The sequence below is a fragment of the Rhinoraja longicauda genome, chromosome 6, assembly GCF_053455715.1.
Source record: "Rhinoraja longicauda isolate Sanriku21f chromosome 6, sRhiLon1.1, whole genome shotgun sequence".
Taxonomy (NCBI): Eukaryota; Metazoa; Chordata; class Chondrichthyes; order Rajiformes; family Arhynchobatidae; genus Rhinoraja; species Rhinoraja longicauda.
The window spans coordinates 45448236-45469376 of record NC_135958.1 but is presented as its reverse complement, the minus strand read 5'-3'; the positions used below and the strand labels follow the sequence as shown (position 1 = coordinate 45469376).

The 21141-nt window shown below is 40.9% G+C and overlaps 1 protein-coding gene across 1 annotated transcript in view; it reads right to left on the bottom strand.

The window, feature by feature from the left end:
* glp2r (glucagon-like peptide 2 receptor) overlaps positions 1-20250 on the bottom strand; it is an 86812-nt gene extending 66562 nt beyond the window's left edge. Inside the window, exons 1-2 of the mRNA XM_078401568.1 lie at positions 20141-20250; positions 3952-4045 (exon numbers count right to left, since the gene is read on the bottom strand). Coding sequence (XP_078257694.1) covers positions 3952-4045; positions 20141-20164 — 118 coding nt within the window. The 5' untranslated portion in view covers positions 20165-20250. The remainder of the gene's footprint in view (positions 1-3951; positions 4046-20140) is intronic.
* Between the last annotated feature and the right edge of the window lie 891 nt (positions 20251-21141).

Genomic DNA, 21141 nt, shown 5'->3' with positions numbered 1-21141 from the left:
GTCTTCAGAAACATCGCAAAAATCCCCACGCTGTCAATGCTTCTTTTTTCCTAATTTTCGCTGAAATCACTGACAAGTCGGTAACTACTTGAGAGTTTTGAAATATAACATCTTGCCCGGGTTACTTGAAAACCAAGCTTCATGGTAACAAGGCATAAACTGGATTGACTTCCAGTTTACTAATAGCAGTATTAAGAAATTTAATTTTAAAAGTGGTTAAAATGATCCTGATCTGATAAGGGGACTAGAGGTAAAAGAGCCATTAGGAGGCAGTGATCACAACATGATAAGTTTTACTCTGCAAATGGAAAGGCAGAAGGGAAAATCGGAAGTGTCGGTATTACAGTATAGCAAAGGGGATTACAGAGGCATGAGGCAGGAGCTGGCCAAAATTGACTGGAAGGAGGCCCTAGCAGGGAAGACGGTAGAACAGCAATGGCAGGTATTCCTGGGAATAATGCAGAGGTTGCAGGATCAATTTATTCCAAAGAGGCGGAAAGACTCTAAGGGGAGTAAGAGACACCTGTGGCTGACAAGGGAAGTCAGGGACAGCATAAAAATTAAGGAGAGGAAGTATAACATAGCAAAGAAGAGTGGGAAGACAGAGGATTGGGACTCTTTTAAAGAGCAACAAAAGTTAACTAAAAAGGCAATACGGGGAGAAAAGATGAGGTACGAGGGTAAACTAGCCAATAATATAAAGGAGGATAGCAAAAGTTTTTTTAGGTACGTGAAGAGGAAAAAAATAGTCAAGGCAAATGTGGGTCCCTTGAAGACAGAAACAGGGGAATTTATTATGGGGAACAAAGAAATGGCAGACGAGTTAAACCGTTACTTTGGATTTGTCTTCACTGAGGAAGATACACACAATCTCCCAAATGTTCTAGGGGTCGGAGAACCTAGGGTGATGGAGGAACTGAAGGAAATCCACATTAGGCAGGAAATGGTTTTGGGTAGACTGATGGGACTGAAGGCTGATAAATCCCCAGGGCCTGATGGTCTGCATCCCAGGGTACTTAAGGAGGTGGCTCTAGAAATAGTGGAAGCATTGGAGATCATTTTTCAATGTTCTATAGATTCAGGATCAGTTCCGGTGGATTGGAGGATAGCAAATGTTACCCCACTTTTTAAGAAAGGAGGGAGAGAGAAAACGGGTAATTATAGACCAGTTAGTCTGACATCAGTGGTGGGGAAGATGCTGGAGTCAATTATAAAAGACGAAATTGCTGAGCATTTGGATAGCAGTAACGGGATCATTCCAAGTCAGCATGGATTTACGAAGGGGAAATCATGCTTGACAAATCTACTGGAATTTTTTGAGGATGTAACTAGGAAAATTGACAAGGGAGAGTCAGTGGATGTGGTGTACCTCGACTTTCAGAAAGCCTTCGACAAGGTCCCACACAGGAGATTAGTGGGCAAAATTAGGGCACATGGTATTGGGGGTAGGGTACTGACATGGATAGAAAATTGGTTGACAGACAGAAAGCAAAGAGTGGGGATAAATGGGTCCCTTTCGGAATGGGAGGCAGTGACCAGTGGGGTACCGCAAGGTTCGGTGCTGGGACCCCAGCTATTTACGATATACATTAATGACTTAGACGAAGGGATTAAAAGTACCATTAGCAAATTTGCAGATGATACTAAGCTGGGGGGTAGTGTGAATTGTGAGGAAGATGCAATAAGGCTGCAGGGTGACTTGGACAGGTTGTGTGAGTGGGCGGATACATGGCAGATGCAGTTTAATGTAGATAAGTGTGAGGTTATTCACTTTGGAAGTAAGAATAGAAAGGCAGATTATTATCTGAATGGTGTCAAGTTAGGAGGAGGGGGAGTTCAACGAGATCTGGGTGTCCTAGTGCATCAGTCAATGAAAGGAAGCATGCAGGTACAGCAGGCAGTGAAGAAAGCCAATGGAATGTTGGCCTTCGTAACAAGAGGAGTTGAGTATAGGAGCAAAGAGGTCCTTCTACAGTTGTACCGAGCCCTGGTGAGACCGCACCTGGAGTACTGTGTGCAGTTTTGGTCTCCAAATTTGAGGAAGGATATTCTTGCTATGGAGGGCGTGCAGCGTAGGTTCACTAGGTTAATTCCCGGAATGGCGGGACTGTCGTATGTTGAAAGGCTGGAGCGATTGGGCTTGTATACACTGGAATTTAGAAGGATGAGGGGGGATCTTATTGAAACATATAAGATAATTAGGGGATTGGACACATTAGAGGCAGGAAACATGTTCCCAATGTTGGGGGAGTCCAGAACAAGGGGCCACAGTTTAAGAATAAGGGGTAGGCCATTTAGAACGGAGATGAGGAAGAACTTTTTCAGTCAGAGAGTGGTGAAGGTGTGGAATTCTCTGCCTCAGAAGGCAGTGGAGGCCAGTTCGTTGGATGCTTTCAAGAGAGAGCTGGATAGAGCTCTTAAGGATAGCGGAGTGAGGGGGTATGGGGAGAAGGCAGGAACGGGGTACTGATTGAGAGTGATCAGCCATGATCGCATTGAATGGCGGTGCTGGCTCGAAGGGCTGAATGGCCTACTCCTGCACCTATTGTCTATTGTCTATTGTCTATTGTTAAATGGATTTTTGTGAAAAGTGTGTGGGCATTCTTTGAAAATGTATGGGAGATGCATATCTGGTTTCTGGGTTGCATATCTGGGTTGGGAGCCTACTTTAAATGTAATCGCTGATGGACATAAACATTGCGAAAATTCGCACGCTTACCTGACCGTCAAACTGTCGCCTCCAATCTACATGTGAAATGTCCTGACGGTAAATAAATTGGGTAAACACAAGTATTTTATGGTATCTTCAAATTACTTTACTTATTTTAATATGATGTGCTTCAAAATGCATCTAAGATAACCCAGCAAACCCAGCGTAAAATTCAGTGCTCAGCTTGATAGAAAAGTCTTAAGAAGAGTCCTGACCCAAAATGTTACCTATTCATGTTCTTAAAAACTATTTGCTCATTGCATGTGAGATTGGCATAAGTTTATTCCTTGTACTTCTGATGCCTGAGATGACTTTCTGATAGAGGGAGATTAGAAATTATAGTCTTCTGGACCAGTTCAAAAGGTCTATCATTTTAGTACAGGTCATAATGGCCTGTACAGGGCGGCACGGTGGCGCAGCGATAGAGTTGCTGCCTTACAGCGAATGCAGCGCCGGAGACTCAGGTTCGATCCTGACTATGGGCGTCGTCTGTACGGAGTTTGTACGTTCTCCCCATGACCTGCTTGGGTTTTCTCCGAGATCTTCGATTTCCTCCCACACTCCAAAGACGTACAGGTATGTAGGTTAATTGGCTGGGCAAACATGAAAAAAATTGTCCCTAGTGGGTGTAGGATAGTGTTAGTGTGCGGGAATCGCTGGGCGGCGCGGACCCGGTGGGCCGAAGGGCCTGTTTCTGCACTGTATCTCTAAGTCTAAATCTAAAAATCTAAAAAAAAATTGGTAAGTCCCACATCGATGCCATTATTCAAGGTAGAACTGTTGACACACTTTCCTTTATCTATAAATGGGAACGGCATTTAACTTTATCTACAATTTGTAATGGCTTGATTGTAATCCTGTATTATCTTTCTGCTGACTGGATAGCACGCAACTAAAGCTTTTCATGTACCTCTCGGTACATGTGACAATAAACTGGACTGAGATGATCTGTTCCCCATAGACTCCACCAATGAGTATCTGATCATATTCACTGTATATATGGGCATTCGCAGACTATTGGTCCATTAGAATGATGTTGGCCAGATGAGATTCTGCCCTCCCTTAATAACTGCATACATGAATTGGTGCCATGGAACCAATCAATCTGTACTTCCTTAAAAGAATTTGACCAGATTCCAGTTCTGTTGTTCCCCTCAACGTGGGCCACTTCCAAGAGGGAAAATGGTTAAACAGAGTAATTCGGCTTTGAATCATTGAAACTATCAAGTTAGGTTGCTCACCAGTTTTGGCCCCAGACTTGGTTCGGTTCTGCAAACACTGATCCCGATACATGGACCAGTGACTGATTGTGTCCTCCAGCAGTGAGCCACTGACCTGCAGAATAAACAGGATGGAAGATGTAAACATGTCCATGTAAGAAACTTAAACAAGAAACATTCCAAAGGAAAAGAGTGTGTGAAAGCAATAAAGATAATTCCAACTGGAGGGAATACTTAAAGATTAAATCTTGATTTATCTCCCCTTCTCATCTTCAACTTCAGTGACTTCATTTACTGTATCCTTAACCGCCATCTAAATTTCTGAAAATTGGACCAGTTATGTTTAAGGCGTGAAACACATGAAAATCATAAAAATATATATTATCCAGCCTTTTTGAACACTCTTGACAAAATGTCTGTCAGTTGATATTATGATTTATTATCTAAGTAGAGATTTTAATTTTTGTTTTCAGGCTGCTAGGTATTTCTAGTAGGCATTTAGTGTAGCCCACCTACATGTTCTTTTTTAATGATTGTTTAAACCAAACGAAGAGGAAAGCAGGTGTAGAAGAAAAATTTAAATCTCCAGATACTTAATTATGGTTGGAATTAAATGTAACAAAAGGGTGTGCGGATGTGGCAATTAGCATCTTGTTGACCAGTTGTAGAGAAGATCATGAGAATCTTGCAAAAACAGGTTTCAGACACGTTATCCCGTAGTATTGACCTCGCACCTGTGCTCATTGTCTGGGAGCGTAGCCTTTCTCAGGCCATTCTATGGGAACGCGTAGCGTTGGTGAACACAACACTACAGCAATAGTTGGGTGGATCACCCACGCCCCCTGCCGCTGGGAGCACAGAAACATTGCAGAGAAGGGGGGCTTATGATTGGTTCGGGGAGAAGGCAGTGGTGAGGTCTGCTTGAAAGATGAGTTAGAATAATGGCAGAATGTCCTTGTATTAGGTTTGACTTGTATTAACCATCCGTTGTTGAATAAGATTAACATAAACAAAAAGTATAGTATGACTAATGAAATGATTAATGACCATGTAGTAGATGGTAATAACAGGAAAACATATAGTCAAGGACGAAGTATGTTTTCGTATAATTGTATCTACCCCAAAAAAGTTGTTTTCTGCACTGTATAACTGTCAGCTAATTCTGCTGCAAAGACAGAGAACTGGTGAGCAGTGAACTGCTGCCATCTCTGCATGATATCATGCATAAAAGCCTCTTGAAGCAAAACCCAAAGTATACGTCTTCGTCAATTTCCTCGACAGCAGGAGAATGAGGTGAAGACAGGAGAATGGGGTTGTGAGGGAGAGATAGATCAGCCAGGATTGAATGAAGGAGTAGACTTGATGGGCCGAATGGCCTAATGTTGTTCCTAGAACCTATGAAACAATTTGATCATTGTGAGGAAAAAACAGTCTAAAGGTTCAAAAATCTGACTGTACTGATGGCCTTTAAATGGCAACAAAAAAGAATTCATATATGAGTGCACGTTTACTCCCAAACTGACCAACCTTAACCATCTCCATTTATTTCATAGACCAAATCCCAAGGCTATTGCATGTGGCTCCACAAATTTATGAGGTGCTAAATTTTGCAAATCAGTATGGCTTTTCAAATAGACTGAATCATCGAGTCATACAGTACAGAAACTTGGTCCAACTTACCCACGCTGACCAAGATGCCCCATTTACATTGAACCTACTTACCTGTGTTTGGCCCATATCCTTCAAACCGTTCCTAACCCCGTACCTATTCCAAATGTCTTTTAAAGGGGCCTTACTTTTTAACTTTAGGTGGGTTTGCAATTTTTCCAAACCAATGTGCCAAGTCTTGGGAAATAAAATGGTACATTAGATATTTTAATTTTTTTAATTTTTAGTTTTTAGTTAGATTCTTTAAAAATGTTTACTTTTGTTTGAGAATACATTCCATTTAGTTATATTTGTAAACCAAATCTCACAAAATTACACATTGATCGTATTTCACTTTTGACCTTCTCTGCATTCTGGACATGATGGAATTGCTTTGAGCAATATACCTCTTCACAAAAGTGAAGCATGCAAGGCTACAGTAGTTGGAGCAATTAGTCTGCAGCTATTTTGAGTTTTCAATGCGTACCTTGCCTTACGGGCGGATTGTATTTCCAGACAAACATCTGTATTATGACTTTCCGTAGTGTGAAACTTTTTTTCATTCCCATGCTATAAGTGATATAAGAGGTGTGTTCCTCCAGGCAGTCTTTTTCACAATAGTAACGTTCACATGAGCGTGCAGTCTATATACAATGAATTCCAATCGTTTTGTAGGCAGAGAAAGGGTTGTTGTTTTAATCAACTGGACTTTGATGTTGCATTGTTCGATACAGGATTTTTGTACAAAGGGGAGATTGCTTTGTTAGTTTTTCAAGCAAATCCCTAAAGTGGCCTCTCCCTGTAAACTGGTAGCCTGTGATCATTGCCCTTGGTAAACTGAATTAGCTCTCTGTATACATTCTGTCTATATTTATTTATTTGTACTTTCTCCCCATGACCTGCATGGGTTTTCTCCGGGATCTCTAGTTTGCTCGCACACTCCAAAGTCGTACACATTTGTAGGTTAATTGGCTTGGTATAAATGTAAAATTGTCCCTAGTATGTGTAGGGTAATGTTGGTGTACGGGGATCGCTGGTCGCTGCAGACTTGGTGGGCTGAATGGCCTGTTTCCGCGCTCTATCTCTAAACTAAGCTAAGCTAAGAAGTTACATCATTGCACAAACAACCAATTGCATCTAGTTGGAACAGATTTAAATAATGAAAACAATGAAAATACTTCAAAAATTAAAGCACTAAAGAGAATAAATTTGTTTAAAAATATAATCTAATGTTTTAATCTAATTAAAACACTAATAATAATTAAAATAAAGATGAGGCAACACCAATGTAAAGAAGTCCATATCGGGAACATCGGCTGCAGAGTGCATTGACAAGAATGAATTTATATTGATATGGATCAATGAACACCCTTGCAGGTGAGACAGAGGTTCATGTGCTACTCCTCTAACCCTGTGCACCACATTTCAGTGCGACCTCCTTTAAGTGGCAAGACTAAGTGTCGATGAGGCACCTGTTTTGCTGAAAATCAACATTTAGTCCGCCAATGCCTGTTGCATTTTAACATCCCTTCCCATTCCCATATCAACCTTTCTGTCCTGGGCTTCCTCCACTACCAGAGTGAGGCCACACACAAACTGGAGGAGATCCTCATATTCCCCTTTGGTAGCTAACAACCCAATGGTATTCTCCAATTTGAGGTAGCTAACCAACAATATCACCCCCGTTTCTCCCCCTCTTTTACATGTGCCCCACCAGGATGTACACTCATTTCTCCCACCATCCCACCCCCACTCTTCCTTTCCCCCCATCCCTTCCACCTATATCCTTTCCTCTGGCTTCACATATTGAACATCATCTCTCCTTATCTCACAGGCTTTTGTTTTCTTCTCATCTCTGGCCTTTGTCCACCCATCTGTTTATCCCTCTCACGTGCATCCATCTATCACTTGCCTGGCCTTGTCCCACCATGCCTCTCTTCCAGCTTTCTCCTCCCTATTGCAATCAGTCTGAAGAAGGGTCCCAACCTGAAATATCGCCTATCCATGTTCTCCAGAGATGCTTCCAGATCCACTGAGTCACTCCAGCACTTTATCGCTTTTTTTAGTTACAATTCACCAAAATGTAACATCGGAGATGCAGCAAGTAAGAATTTTATTGCTGCATTATAATTATGTACATCATTGAAACAAGCTAAAAGTCAAGAGACATTTCAATTATATAACAAAATATATGGATTGCACCAGAATCAGGTCATAACAGCATGCCACACTGAAACAAAAGCTAGAAAATAAAGTATGTTTCATGTTTCACGGTCTGATGAAGGGTCTCAACCCGAAACTACTCCAAAGACGTACAGGTATGTAGGTTAATTGGCTGGGTAAATGTAAAAAAAATGTAAAAATTGTCCCTAGTGGGTGTAGGATAGTGTTAATGTACGGGGATCACTGGGCGGCACGGACTTGGAGGGCCGAAAAGGCCTGTTTCCGGCTGTATATATATGATGATGATGATGATGAAACGTCACCCTTTCTTTCTCTCCAGAGATGCTGCCTGTCCCGCTGAGGTACTCCAGCATTTTGTCTCGATCTTTGGTTCAAACCAGCATCTGCAGTTCCTTCCTACACATATGTTTCATTTATGTTCTATTTTACCAGTGCATATTTTGTCAAAGATAAATCAATGGTAAATACAAGAGCAAGAGTATGTTATTAGTATGTTAATACCCGACTCCATTACACTGAGCACAAAGCTGTGGCTATTATCTCTGTTTTAGTCACTGACTTTAGTCCAAGTCAAAAACCAAGAGCGATGATAAAAGCAAAACACGATTATTGTGTCAACTTGTTTCTGAAACTTGTTTCCATTTCCACAGTTGCCATAGTCACCAGTTTTCATCATACATCGCAATATTCAAGTACAACAGATACGATACAAATTACTTTTTGTAGTTAATTCCTCATTTTGTTTTAATTACATTTTCCATCTCTTCTGGTAACATGGGAATTATCAAACACAATCACGTCCCTTTAAATAGAACCTCATCCATTACTCATCCAATTTAGATTCCTACATCTTTATATATGAGGCGTAATGTACCAGAGTTCAGTGCTTGGACTGATACTCAGCAGACTTAGCTTCTATCACATGCCATATGGCTATCACAGATAAAACCCAGAGGTTTTATTGGTTTGCTGTACAGTTCATCTAATAGAATTCCTAGAGAAAATAATTTAAAAAATGACAAATCACTAATGCAGACATAAGAAGGGTCTCGACCCGAAACGTCACCAATTCCTTTTCTCCAGAGATGCTGTCTGACCCGCTGAGTTACTCCAGGTTTTTGTATCCATCTTTGGTTTATGCCTTGACTATTTTTAAATTGACAAGTGACTCTTTCCATAACAAATATTGTTGCTCAATGAATTTTAGTGGCTGAATGCTCGCCTTCTCTGAGTGTAGGCTCCATTCTTTGGGTTGGAGTACATTCACAAAACATTTGGTAGTCTGTATTATCTGTGGGCACTTCATGCTGCTGTTTCCTAAGGCAAATAACAGAGGTAAACAGTAACAAAACATACAGCATTGCAGGTCGTCAATCCCAAGTGTCGTAATCATGCAGCCAGTGTCATGTTACATGGTTAAAGTTTCTAGAGGAGCTTACTCCTTTATTAATACAACGTATTCCCTTAAAAAGTAATAAACTCTGACAACAATCAACTATTTATTTGCATTGAATTATTGCATCAGCTCACTGCAAGCTACTGAAATGAAATTATACGATGTAATAGTTATTGACAGAGAGATTTGCAAGTAACCAAACATCATTTATTCAGTCTCTTTGTCTTCGCAAGTACAAATGTTTAACTGTTGAACTGTATTCAATAACACTGCATGATCCACACAGAGCTCCAGTAATGCCAGTGGATGACTTCTCCAGAGATACTTCATTAATTTTTCATCTCATATTCTATGCGGAGGTAGACACAAAATGCTGGAGTAACTCAGCGGGTCACGCAGCATCTCGGGAGAGAAGGAATGGGTGACATTTCAGGTCGAGACCCTTCTACAAACTTCATCATTGTTGTATTAACTGTTTTCTCCATAACTATAGATGATTAGAAATACAATGTATTACATCTGTTTCTAAACAACAACTGCTAACACCATGCTTAACACATGTGAATAATGCACAACAATGACTATATTAACTAATATAGATAATATTTTGGTATCGTGTATGATACCATGAACTCGTTTACTACAATTGCTTTAAGGCTCTCTATCTATCTGCTTTTGTTTTCATTCTGCCTGTTGTCCAATTCTCCACTCTGACTCACTGTAGACTGCAGACCTTTCACTTTGCTGTTGTCACTTTGGGAGTCATTCAGTTTTCCCCGTAACCCCTTCTATTTATGGGCTGTCTACAAGGCTTTCTATTTTGTGATAACTGGTTCTCATCTTCTCTAATGACACTTTGGCTGCGCTGTATCAAGCTGACATCATGAAGTCCAAGACTCCTGCGATATCTTTGCAACTTTAAAACGGCTCCACATTGCAAAGCAGTAATTTTTCTCAAAAAGGTTCAACTCAGTCTACACTTGATTCAGTTTATTTAGCAATTCTGTAAACAAGCCTTCTTCCCTGAGACCCACATAGCCTTAGCTTCAGCACAGTACCATCTGTGCCAGATGGAATTACAGTGACCTTGCCCTTTTCTTTTTACCTGCTATGTGAATTATTTAAATTGACAACCACCATACCAAACCTCCAGTTAACTGCCTCTCATGATATCCAAAGATGGACACAAAAAGCTGGAGTAACTCAGCCGGTCAAATAGCATCTCTGGAGAAAAGGAATAGGTGATGTTTTGAGTCGAGACTCTTCTTCAGACTGAGAGTCAGGGGAAAGGGAAACGAGAGATATCGATGCAACATCATTACACCCAATGTCTCCTCTCAATAACCTGCTATTGAGGTTGTTTAACATTACTATTGCTCCAACTGTGCTAAATCACTGTTCAAATGATACACTAGATTCAGATGGTTCATAATGGACTGTCCTACACTGAATATCCCATCTTGGCCTAATTCACTGCCCTGCTTGGTACTTTCATTGCAGGCTTGTCTGTAACAATGATTCTGGGTGAACCTGAACATGTATCAAAAAACTGGACAAGTAGACATGTGCCCAATACCTTGCCGACAAGTACCTGAATGGCCAACGTTGCAAATACCTGGCCTTCAAAAAATGTTCCCAAACTTCCCTTTATGTAGAGGAAGCTGTAATATTTGGTCAGGCTGCCAACTCGCATTGCCAACCCGCATCTAGAGAAAAGCACAGTGCTGGAGTAGCTCAGCAGGTCAGGAAGCATGACCAACCTGACCCCCCTGTCTGACACTCTGAGTCACTCCAGCAGTTTGTGTTTTCCTCAAGATTCCACTACAAGCACAATATCACATTGTAATATGATCAGCATTGCTCTGCTCAGATCCTCTTGTAGTAACTTGACAATATTGTTCACCCTTATGGACATTTCACCTGACCATGGCCATGGCAAATGGCCAACACTGGTCTATCTCTCGAGATCACAAATATATTTGCCATTTCTACTGCTTCCCATCACCACCCATTTACCAAACAAATTGTGTTTTCCTTAACCTCACACTGGGTAAGTGTCCCATTGAAGGCAGTCGACGTCCAACTAACAACAATGTATTGAAAGTCAAACCATAAGCAACGCTCGTTTTTTTTAATATAGTGCTAACCTTCATATCCCACACGTTCCACCTTCCTCTTTTTCTCATACTATTTCTTGAGTACATTCCTACTTGTTTGTCCTTGTGATGCCCATAATATTCAACACTACTTTTCATTACTTTTCAAGATGGGAGTTATGATGGAAAAAGCAGCCGCAACATAATCTCCAGGCACTTGAAATTACCCACCACAGATAGAAACATAGAAACATAGAAAATAGGTGCAGGAGTAGGCCATTCGGCCTTTTGAGCCAGCACCGCCATTCATTGTGATCATGGCTGATCATCCACAATCAGTGATCGTCCATAACCCGTGCCTGCCTTCTTCCCATATCCCTTGATTCCACTAGCCCCTAGAGTTCTATCTAACTCTCTGTTCACAAGAATTAAGAAGAATGTTTAGACATGAGCCTTCATGAGGGGTGCAAGCTTCAGTAAAGTTTGAACTGACTGCAAATGAGGAAAGCAAGACTTGAGTGTGGCAGTGCTGGGAGGAGAGAATGATATCCTCAATACATTCAGTGTCATGAACCACATGATATAATTTTGCTACTACACCCAGTGCAGGGTTTGTATAAATCATCCCTCACTGAAGTTTGTTCATCTGCAATTACAGTGACCATCATATTATTCATCATTGTACATTGAAATGTGACATGGCAAAATAGAAGAAACATGTAATAAGTGATTGGATCAATAGCATCGTAGTGACTTCGATTTCAAAGTAATGCTTATTTTGTCTGCATCATTTACCAGCAATAGACCCAAAATGCTGGAGTAACTCAGCGGGACAGGCTATCTCTGTGCCTTTAGACAGAAGGAATGGGTGACGTTTCAGGTCGAGACCCTTCTTCAGACTAGGGTCAGGAGAAAGGGAAATGACATGTATAGATGGTGAAGTGGAGAGATATAGAACAAATGAATGAAAGATATGCAAGAAAATAATGATGATAAAGGAGACAGGCCATTGTTAGCTGTTTGTTGGGTGACAACGAGATGTTGGTACGACTTGGGTGGGGGAGAGATGGAGAGAGAGGGAATGCCCGGGTTACTGGAATTTAGAGAAATCAATATTCATACCACTGTGTTGTGAGCTGCCCAAGTGAAATGTGTGATGCTGTTCCTCTATAGTTCATCTACTCATTTACTAGTGAGTCAAACGTTGTTGCTGACTCTGAATGAAATTATTCATACAGCCCACAATCCAAATTTTTTTTGAATAATTGTTATTTTTGAACCCAGTTCACAGCTCAAGACCCCATTCCCACAAAGATAACCTTTGTGTTAGAATGGCAGAATACATCAATAAAAAAGTATTACGTTGCCATAAATACTGCAGCAAATGTAGTCTGTTCGGCAAATCCTGCAGTTTCATGACATTCAGTGCATATTACTAACTCGACACACATGTTATTTTTGAGAAGGTTACAATGGAGTTTATGTACAACTGCAGGTCAGCCTTCTATCTGAACTTTTCATCTTACTTACACAAGAACAATGGAGGAACCATTTCCCTCACGATTATTTTGCCATCTTAACATGGCCAAATAGCATAATTCAACAGATAACTTTGGAGATAATTTTTAATTGACGGTAATTTTAATCTATATACATGGGCACAGAAATCCTTTTCATCTGACAATATAATTTACAATAACATATAATGATTATTGGAAAATAAATGAAAATTGCAGATTTGGATGAAGGAATTAGAAGTAACACTAGCAAGTTTGCAGATGACACAAAGCTGGGTGGCAGTGTGAACTGTGAAGAGGATGTTAGGAGGTTGTAGGGGGACCTGGACAGGTTGAGTGAGTGGGCAGATGCGTGACAGATGCAGTATAATACAGATAAATGTGAGGTTATCCACTTTGGCGGCAAAAACAAGGAGGCAGATTATTATCTCAACGGTGTCAGGTTAGGTAAGGGGGAAGTACAGCGAGACCTGGGTATCCTTGTACACCAGTCACTGAAAGTTGGCATGCAGGTACAGCAGGCAGTGAAGAAACAAGAGGATTTCACTATAGGAGTAAAGAGGTTCTTCTGCAGTTGTATAGGGCCCTGGTAAGACCACATCTGGAGTGTTGTGTACAGTTTTGGTCTCCTAATTTGAGGAAGGACATCCTTGTAATTGAGGCAGTGCAGCGTAGGTTCACGAGATTGATCCCTGGGATGGCGAGACTGTCATATGAGGGAAGATTGAAAAGACTATTCACTGGAGTTTAGAAGGATGAGAGGGGATCTTATAGAGACATATAAAATTATAAAAGGACTGGACAAGCTAGACGCAGGAAAAATGTTCCCAGTGTTGGGCGAGTCCAGAACCAGGGGCCACAGTCTTAGAATAAAGGGGAGGCCATTTAAAACTGAGGTGAGAAGGAACTTTTTCACTCAGAGAGTTGTGAATTTGTGGAATTCTCTGCCACAGAGGGCAGTGGAGGCCAAATCATTGGATGAATTTAAGAGAGAGTTAGGTAGAGCTCTGGGGGCTAGTGCAATCAAGGGATATGGGGAGAAGTTGGGCACAGGTTACTGATTGTGGATGATCAGCCATGATCACAATGAATGGCGGTGTTGGCTCGAAGAGCCGAATGGCCTCCTCCCCAACATGAATTCTCCATTCCCCTCACACATACTCTTAATCCCCTCTAAACATACAGTTAATTCAGTAACAATCTCAATATTGTCATCAAACCCGCTGACAAGGTGGTCTGGCAGGCTGACCTCCACTGTACTAAGGCCAGGTATCAGCTGTTGAACACCTCCTCATATCCACCCTTGACTATGACCCCACAGAAGGTCACTGGGTCACTATCTTCCCAACTGTCACTGATCTTAATACCCCCGGCGGTCTCCACTTCACTGCCTCCAACCTAATTATTCTCCAACCCTGTAGAGCCTGTTTCTACTCTACCGTGTCTGAAGAAGGGTTACAACCCCAAATATCATCTGTTCATTCCTGCTACGGACATGGTCTGACCTGCTGAGTTCCTCCAGCAGTTTGTTTTTTTGTTCATGTATAGGTAGTACCTGTAGTCAATTCCTGTCATTGGACAACGCAATAAATTTCCACTTTGCATTATTCTGTCTGGCTTCCTTAGTCAGATCAGTTCCACAAATGTCTTTGTAAGAAAATAACTGCAGGTGCTGGTACAAATCGAAAGTATTTATTTTACAAAATGCTGGAGTAACTCAGCAGGTCAGGCAGCATCTCAGGAGAGAAGGAATGGGTGATGTTTCGGGTCGAGACCCGAAATGTCACCCACAAATGTCTTTGTTCATTCTGCAAATGCTATTTATACCAGAAATAGGTCGGCGATTACATTGCAGCATACAGCAGAATAAAAAGCTATGTCATCACGCCTGTGCAAGTTCTTTCAGAGAGTGACTCGATTAGTCACACTTCCATATCATTTCCCTTTATCTCAGCAAACTATTCATCTGAAGGATTTAATTTATTCCTTCTAACGTTACCATTGAATCGGCTAAGACCCACAAAAGACAGAGCAACAGTGAAAGAAGACCTGCAGCCCGTTAAGATAAGGGTAGCTCTCAAAACATCTTCCTCACATGCCATCAATTCCCAAATGTCCTGCCATCTACTGAAATTCCTGGGGGAACTTACAGTAGCCTATTAATCTACCAACAAACACGTTTAGGATTGGGAGGAAACCAGAGAACTTAGGTAAAACCCACACAGGTTAACATGCAGGCACTACTGACCCAAGGCAAGGAATGAACCCAGGTCTCTGGAATTATGAGGCAAGGCTGTAACTACTGCACTACAATGTTACCTAGATCGTAACAATAACAATGTCTCAGTTTCATTCTATTAATTCTTTTTAATCCCTGGTTCCAATATAGTTGCCAAACCGCTGGTTCATTAAGAACATTTCTCCAAATCCATTCCATCTAAGCCCCTCATGAATTTGAATTTATTTATTAAAAGTATCACTTAACACTTTATGTTCTGTGGAGAAAAATCTCTGATACTTAACCAGGGTAGATGAAATTCAATGTTTTGGCCAGTGCTATTTGTGTGACAGTATGTGTCAGTACACCAGCCCTGCACCTCGACAAAGCTGAAAACTAGATTCATGTTCAGCAGCCAGTAGCATCATGTGAAATGATATATGAGCACCAGCACCCTTTTGTCCACTAAAGAAACACTGGTCTCCAGAGAGAAATAAGATGTCATGATTTAGATGTGACTTCAAGTGGATCCCACAGGGAGATGCTAGTGTACTGCCACCTAGTGTGTGGTCTGAGTGATGTGGTGGACTGGACTTCATTGCCAAAGCTAACTGCGGCGCCTCTTGCTTTCTCAGGTCCAAACCTCCTGTTTGGAAATACAACTATGTATATTGAGTCAAAGAGTGTGACAAGTATTTGTTTTAAATTTCCTATGATACGGGGATCACTACCAGATGATTAAAGCCCAATTAACTGAGGAAAAAAAACCTTTTTCTGACAAACTCTCTTTTGGGTGCATTGTGGGTGGGGATTGAAAAAGGATATGCCGTAAACAAACACAATTCGATGAGAAGGAAACAAAGTTTATCACAAAATGCCGAAAATGTTCAAGATTACGGAAAAGTAATGAAGAAGTTGCTTCATTAAAATAAAAGCTTAGTTTGAATATTTTACTTATTCAAAAAAATAAAAGCAAATTATTGCATTTCTTACATTTGTGTAAACTGCATTAAATAGAATAGGAGAGAGAAATTGGAAAAGCAGTGATGAATAAAGATAAAAATAAGAAAGATGATTGAGAAAAGCGAACTGGTGGACAGAACAGGAGAATGCGGATGAGAAGGATGGAAGGGTGAGCAAGGATTTTTAAATTTTATTCTGAACTAGCATTCAGTAATGCCATGATTAGCTGGTGCATCAGGCAATAGAGATGGCAGGTTATACTTATCTTACATCTGAAATGAATAAAAAGATATGGATTTGGATCAATTATTGACTCTATGATAGTACAGCACCAACAATACTGAAACAGCAGCATATTCAGTTTTATTTTCAGAGAAATCACGAGTGAAAGTGATCACCTCTGTGTGGAGCCACAGGAGATGGGCAAGGTCCTCAATGAGTATTCCCCCTCTGTATTTACCGAGGAAAGAGACTGTAGGACGGAGGAACTTGGGGCAGTCAATTCAAGATTCAAGATTCAAGATTCAAGATAGCTTTATTTGTCATCCAAATTGGACGAAATTCAGTCACCCACAGTCCAGCAATAAAAGCACCAAATAGGCATTAAAATTACACAACCCCAAAAACACACAAAAAAAGAAACATGGAAGTGTCTTGAGAGCAGTCAGAGTTACCGTCAAAGAAGTACTGAAGGTATTGTCGTGTGTGAAGGTAGACAAATCTCCAGGGACTAATCAGATATATCCGAGGACATTGCAGGAAACTAGAGAGGAAATTTACGAGTCGTCCTTAAATACAGGAGAGGTGCCGGAAGACTGGAGGGTGGCAAATGTTGTGCCTCTGTTCAAGAAGGCCTGTAGGGGTAATGCTGGGAACTATAGGCCAGTGAGCTTAACATCTGTAGTTGGAAAGTTACTAGAGAGTATTCTGAGGGAAAGGATATACAGGCATTTGGATGGGCAAGGGCTGATTAGGGATAGTCAGCATGGTTTTGTACGTGGGAGGTCGTGTCTCACAAATCTGATTAATTTTTTTGAAGACGTGATCAAAAAGGTTGATGAGGGCAGAGCTGTAGATGTTGTGTACATGGACTTCAGTAAAGCATTCGACAAGGTTCCGCATGGTAGGCTGCTCTGGAAGGTTAGATCGCATGGGATCCAAGGAGAGATAGCCGAATGGATAGCAAATTGGCTCCATGGAAGGAAGTAGAGGGTGATGGTGGAAGGTTGCTTCTCGGACTGGAGGCGTGTGACTAGTGGTGTGCCTCAGGGTTCGGTGCTGGGCCCGTTACTGTTTATCATCTACATCAATGATTTGGATGAGAACATACAGGGCAAGATTAGCAAGTTTTCTGATGATACAAAAGTTAGTGGTTTTGCAGATAGTGAAGATGGTTGTGAAAGATTGCAGCAGGATCTGGATCAATTGGCCAGGTGGGTGGAGGAATGGTTGATGGAATTTAATGCAGAGAAGTGTGAGGTGTTGCATTTTGGGAAGTCGAAAAAGGGCAGGACTTAAAGTAAATGGTAGGCCTCTGGGTAGTAGAGCAGAGGGATCTAGGAGTACAGGTGCATGGTTCCTTGAAGGTTGAGTCGCAGGTAGATAAGGTGTTCAAAAAGGCTTTTCACACTTTGGCCTTCATTAGTCAGAGTGTTGAGTAGAGAGGTTAGGAGGTCATGTTGTAGTTATATAAGACGTTGGTAAGACTGCATCTAGAATATTGTGTTCAGTTCTGGGTACCATGTTATAGGAAAGATATTGTCAAGCTTGAAAGAGTTCAGAAAAGATTGACGAGGATGTTGCCAGAACTAGAGGGTGTGAGCTATAGGGAGAGGTTGAGCAGGCTGGGTCTCTATTCCATGGAGCACAGGAGGATGAGGGGTGATCTTGAGAGGAATAGATCAGGTCTCAATAGCACAGAGTCTCTTGCCAAGAGTAGGGGAATCGAGGACCAGAGGACATAGGTTCAAGGTGAGGGGGAAAATAATTAATAGGAATCCGAGGGGTAACATTTTTACACAGAGGGTGGTGGGTGTATGGAACAAGCTGCCAGAGGAGGTAGTTGAGGTTGGGACTATCCCATCATTTATAAAACAGTTAGACAGGTACATGGATTGGACAGGTTTGGAGGGGTGTGGACTAAAAGTGCAGGCAAGTGGGACTAGTGAAGGTGGGACATTGTTTGGGCAGTGTGGGCAAGTTGGGCCGAAGGGCCTGTTTCCACACTGTATCACTATGATTCTATAACTCTGTGAGATGAAAGTGGCCAGTACATACTCTCTCATAAACTCAACACTCAGCATTTTATTTCCTATTTTGGACTCACTAAAAGTTGACTGATATTTGCAGTTATTCGTTACCACCTTAGGACAGGATTGGTAAGATTAATTCACTTTAATATCATCTTCTTAAAGAAATACATGTCGACATTTTGAAGTGCAGTTAATGATCCCATTTGAATTTACATATAACACAGGCTTTTTAAAATGTAAAAAATATATATAATTTGCATTGTATTTGTGCATAATTTAAATTTAATTTAAACATTCAATGAAAAATGTCAAACAACTCTTAATTAATAATTTCAACATCCTGCCCTTTCACGAGTAGAGTTAACAGTGAATAAATATTTTTTTTGTGCAAGATCCGATGATGCCCAACATGCAAACTGATTTTGATTTGCTATTTCTTTGTTATTCTAACCGACTATCAGATCAGAATCATTGTGTTTACATCTGTGCAATGCTGACAATGATGATAAAACGAAAGGGAGACTTTCGGGTGAAACATTAAATATTCTTGGTGTTGCGATTTGGGCATAATACTCGTGTTTGCACCGAAGATGGACACAAAATGTTGGAGCAACTCAGCGGGACAGGCAGCATCTCTGGAGAGAAGGAATGGGTGACATTCCAGGTCGAGATCCTTTCTTAACAGAATTGCCCTGGCAGAATTGCCCATTGTTTCTGCCTCCTCCAGTCCCACTGAATTTATTGCCACATACCTCGGCTCCATCCTATCCCCTCTAGTCCAATCCCTCCCGACCTATGTCCATGACACCTCACTAGCAGTCTGAAGAAGGGTCTTGACCTGAAATGTCACCAATTCCTTCTCTCTAGAGATGCTGCCTGTTCCGCTGAGTTACTCCAGCATTTTGTGTCTATCTTCGGTGTAAACCCACATCTGCCATTCCTTCCTATACATTTTGACTGCCAATCGACAATCAGCCTGATAATCTCTATTTGAAATCACTCAGGTGGTGCAACACAAATTCAGTTCAAGGGACAGTACGTGGTGCTTAGTAGAAATAACACAGGCACCTTGCAAGTTCAAAATCTTTCCAGTATCAGCCATTCAAAGTTTTTAAACAGTATTCCATCCAGCTTGCATGCTGATGTTAATATAACCTCCCCTTCATTGAGAACATTAATGTGGGTGTTATGCTATTGACTAGTAATCTTGAGCAAATAATCCAGAACTCAAATCTCAGAACAAACTTCTATTTTTGAATGTGCTGTTCTCGTCATAGGATATAAATCGTCTACTGTTTGTCAAAGGTTTTAAAGGAGAAAACAGCTTTAGAGAAATTCAATTAGCCTGTTGAGCTTGGATAACACAGTCATGAGAATATCAGTCATTTAATTGTGGGTTTAGGGTTCAGTACCTGGTTTTCCTGGTGTTGCAAAATTCTCGCTCCTTTTGTTCACTGCCTCATTAAAAAGAATAGGTGCATTTATTGAAATTTCTGCAAAAACAGATTCTTGTACAGTATGTTCCAAATGAGTAAGATTAGGAAATGTAGATTTTAAAAGGAAAGTGAAAAACCTTTCTTCCCTCATGGTTTTTTTGTGCATTAGTGAAAGTTCTGTGGCATTTTAACACTACTTTTCAACCATTTAAACGGATTAAGGATTTAGTGAAAAAGTGCAAACATGCTAATAAATATGCCAAAGGTAATGAACAGAAATAAATTAAAAACTTTCCATGAAAGAGAGAAGTTACCGCAAATCCTTGTGTAACTCATCCTGCCTCTAAACTGATGAGTAAACCGGCAAAATACCACACTGAAGGGTTACACAATTTTAGTACCGTTCCTGCACGGTTTTATTCATATAAAAACGCTTTTCTTTCCTCAAGATGGCTGCTTTTAATATACCCAGACTTTGTTTTCTCAGTTGCACAATCTCACCTGCATTATCTGCAGCAACACCATGCAGAGAAGAAGTGTTAAGGCAGTCCTCGGAGTTTGTAAAGGAAACAGCCACAGCTTGAAACTTGAAACTTCATCCTTGCCTCTGCCCTTGAAGATCCCCATTGCTTCAGAGTAGTTTGCTTCAAATTCATCGAAGAACAACCAATTTCCTTCACAGCCCAGAATGATCCACACCTTCGTCCAACATCTGCTTTAGGAGTAACTCAGGTACCGACAGATCCTTTTACTCAGGTCCCCTTTATTTTTAGTGGTCGGCTGTTGCAAGATCTTGAGACCCTAGCATGACAAATTAACATAAGTTTTCATTCGTAGCCAGCCCAGCTCAAAATAAAGAAGTGGGAATTCTAGCAGATCCCGGTTTTCCCTTCAATCCCCAGAGAGAGGACTACAGCTACTGAATGAGCAACTGGTGATGTCTCGTACATCCCCTGCTCCGAAACAGCTCTCTGCCAATTACAGCAAACAGGCAGTTACCATAAAATGTAGCCACACAGCCACACTGTATTTGCATATAATGTGACTACCCCTCCCATTCACCATCACATTGATTGATCCATGCTATACATCTTTAAAACCATGCTTTATCTATTTCCACAAAAAAAACTTAATTTTGTTGGTGAATCAATTAAGTTTAATTTTCTTCCACATTTTCCAAAAAACCAACAATGCTGCAATTCCCCAAAGTTTGTTTTTACTAACAAAACAAAATATAACTAACTAACATGTTAAAAACATTGTTAATAACGAAAAAGTTTGTTTTAAAAAAAAGCTTTATGTCGAGCAAGTCATGCATCCAGTCTTAAGCTTTTACCCTGTGCAATATCAGGACTTCACAGGATCCTCTCAAGCCATTGAAATATTTCAGAAGGGCAGTGACTTACAACGTAGAGACAAGGAGCAAGCACTTTGCACATGAAACTCTTCCATAAGCAGCAGAAAGATACTGAGCAGGTTATGTATTTTTAGTCTGCAGTGTC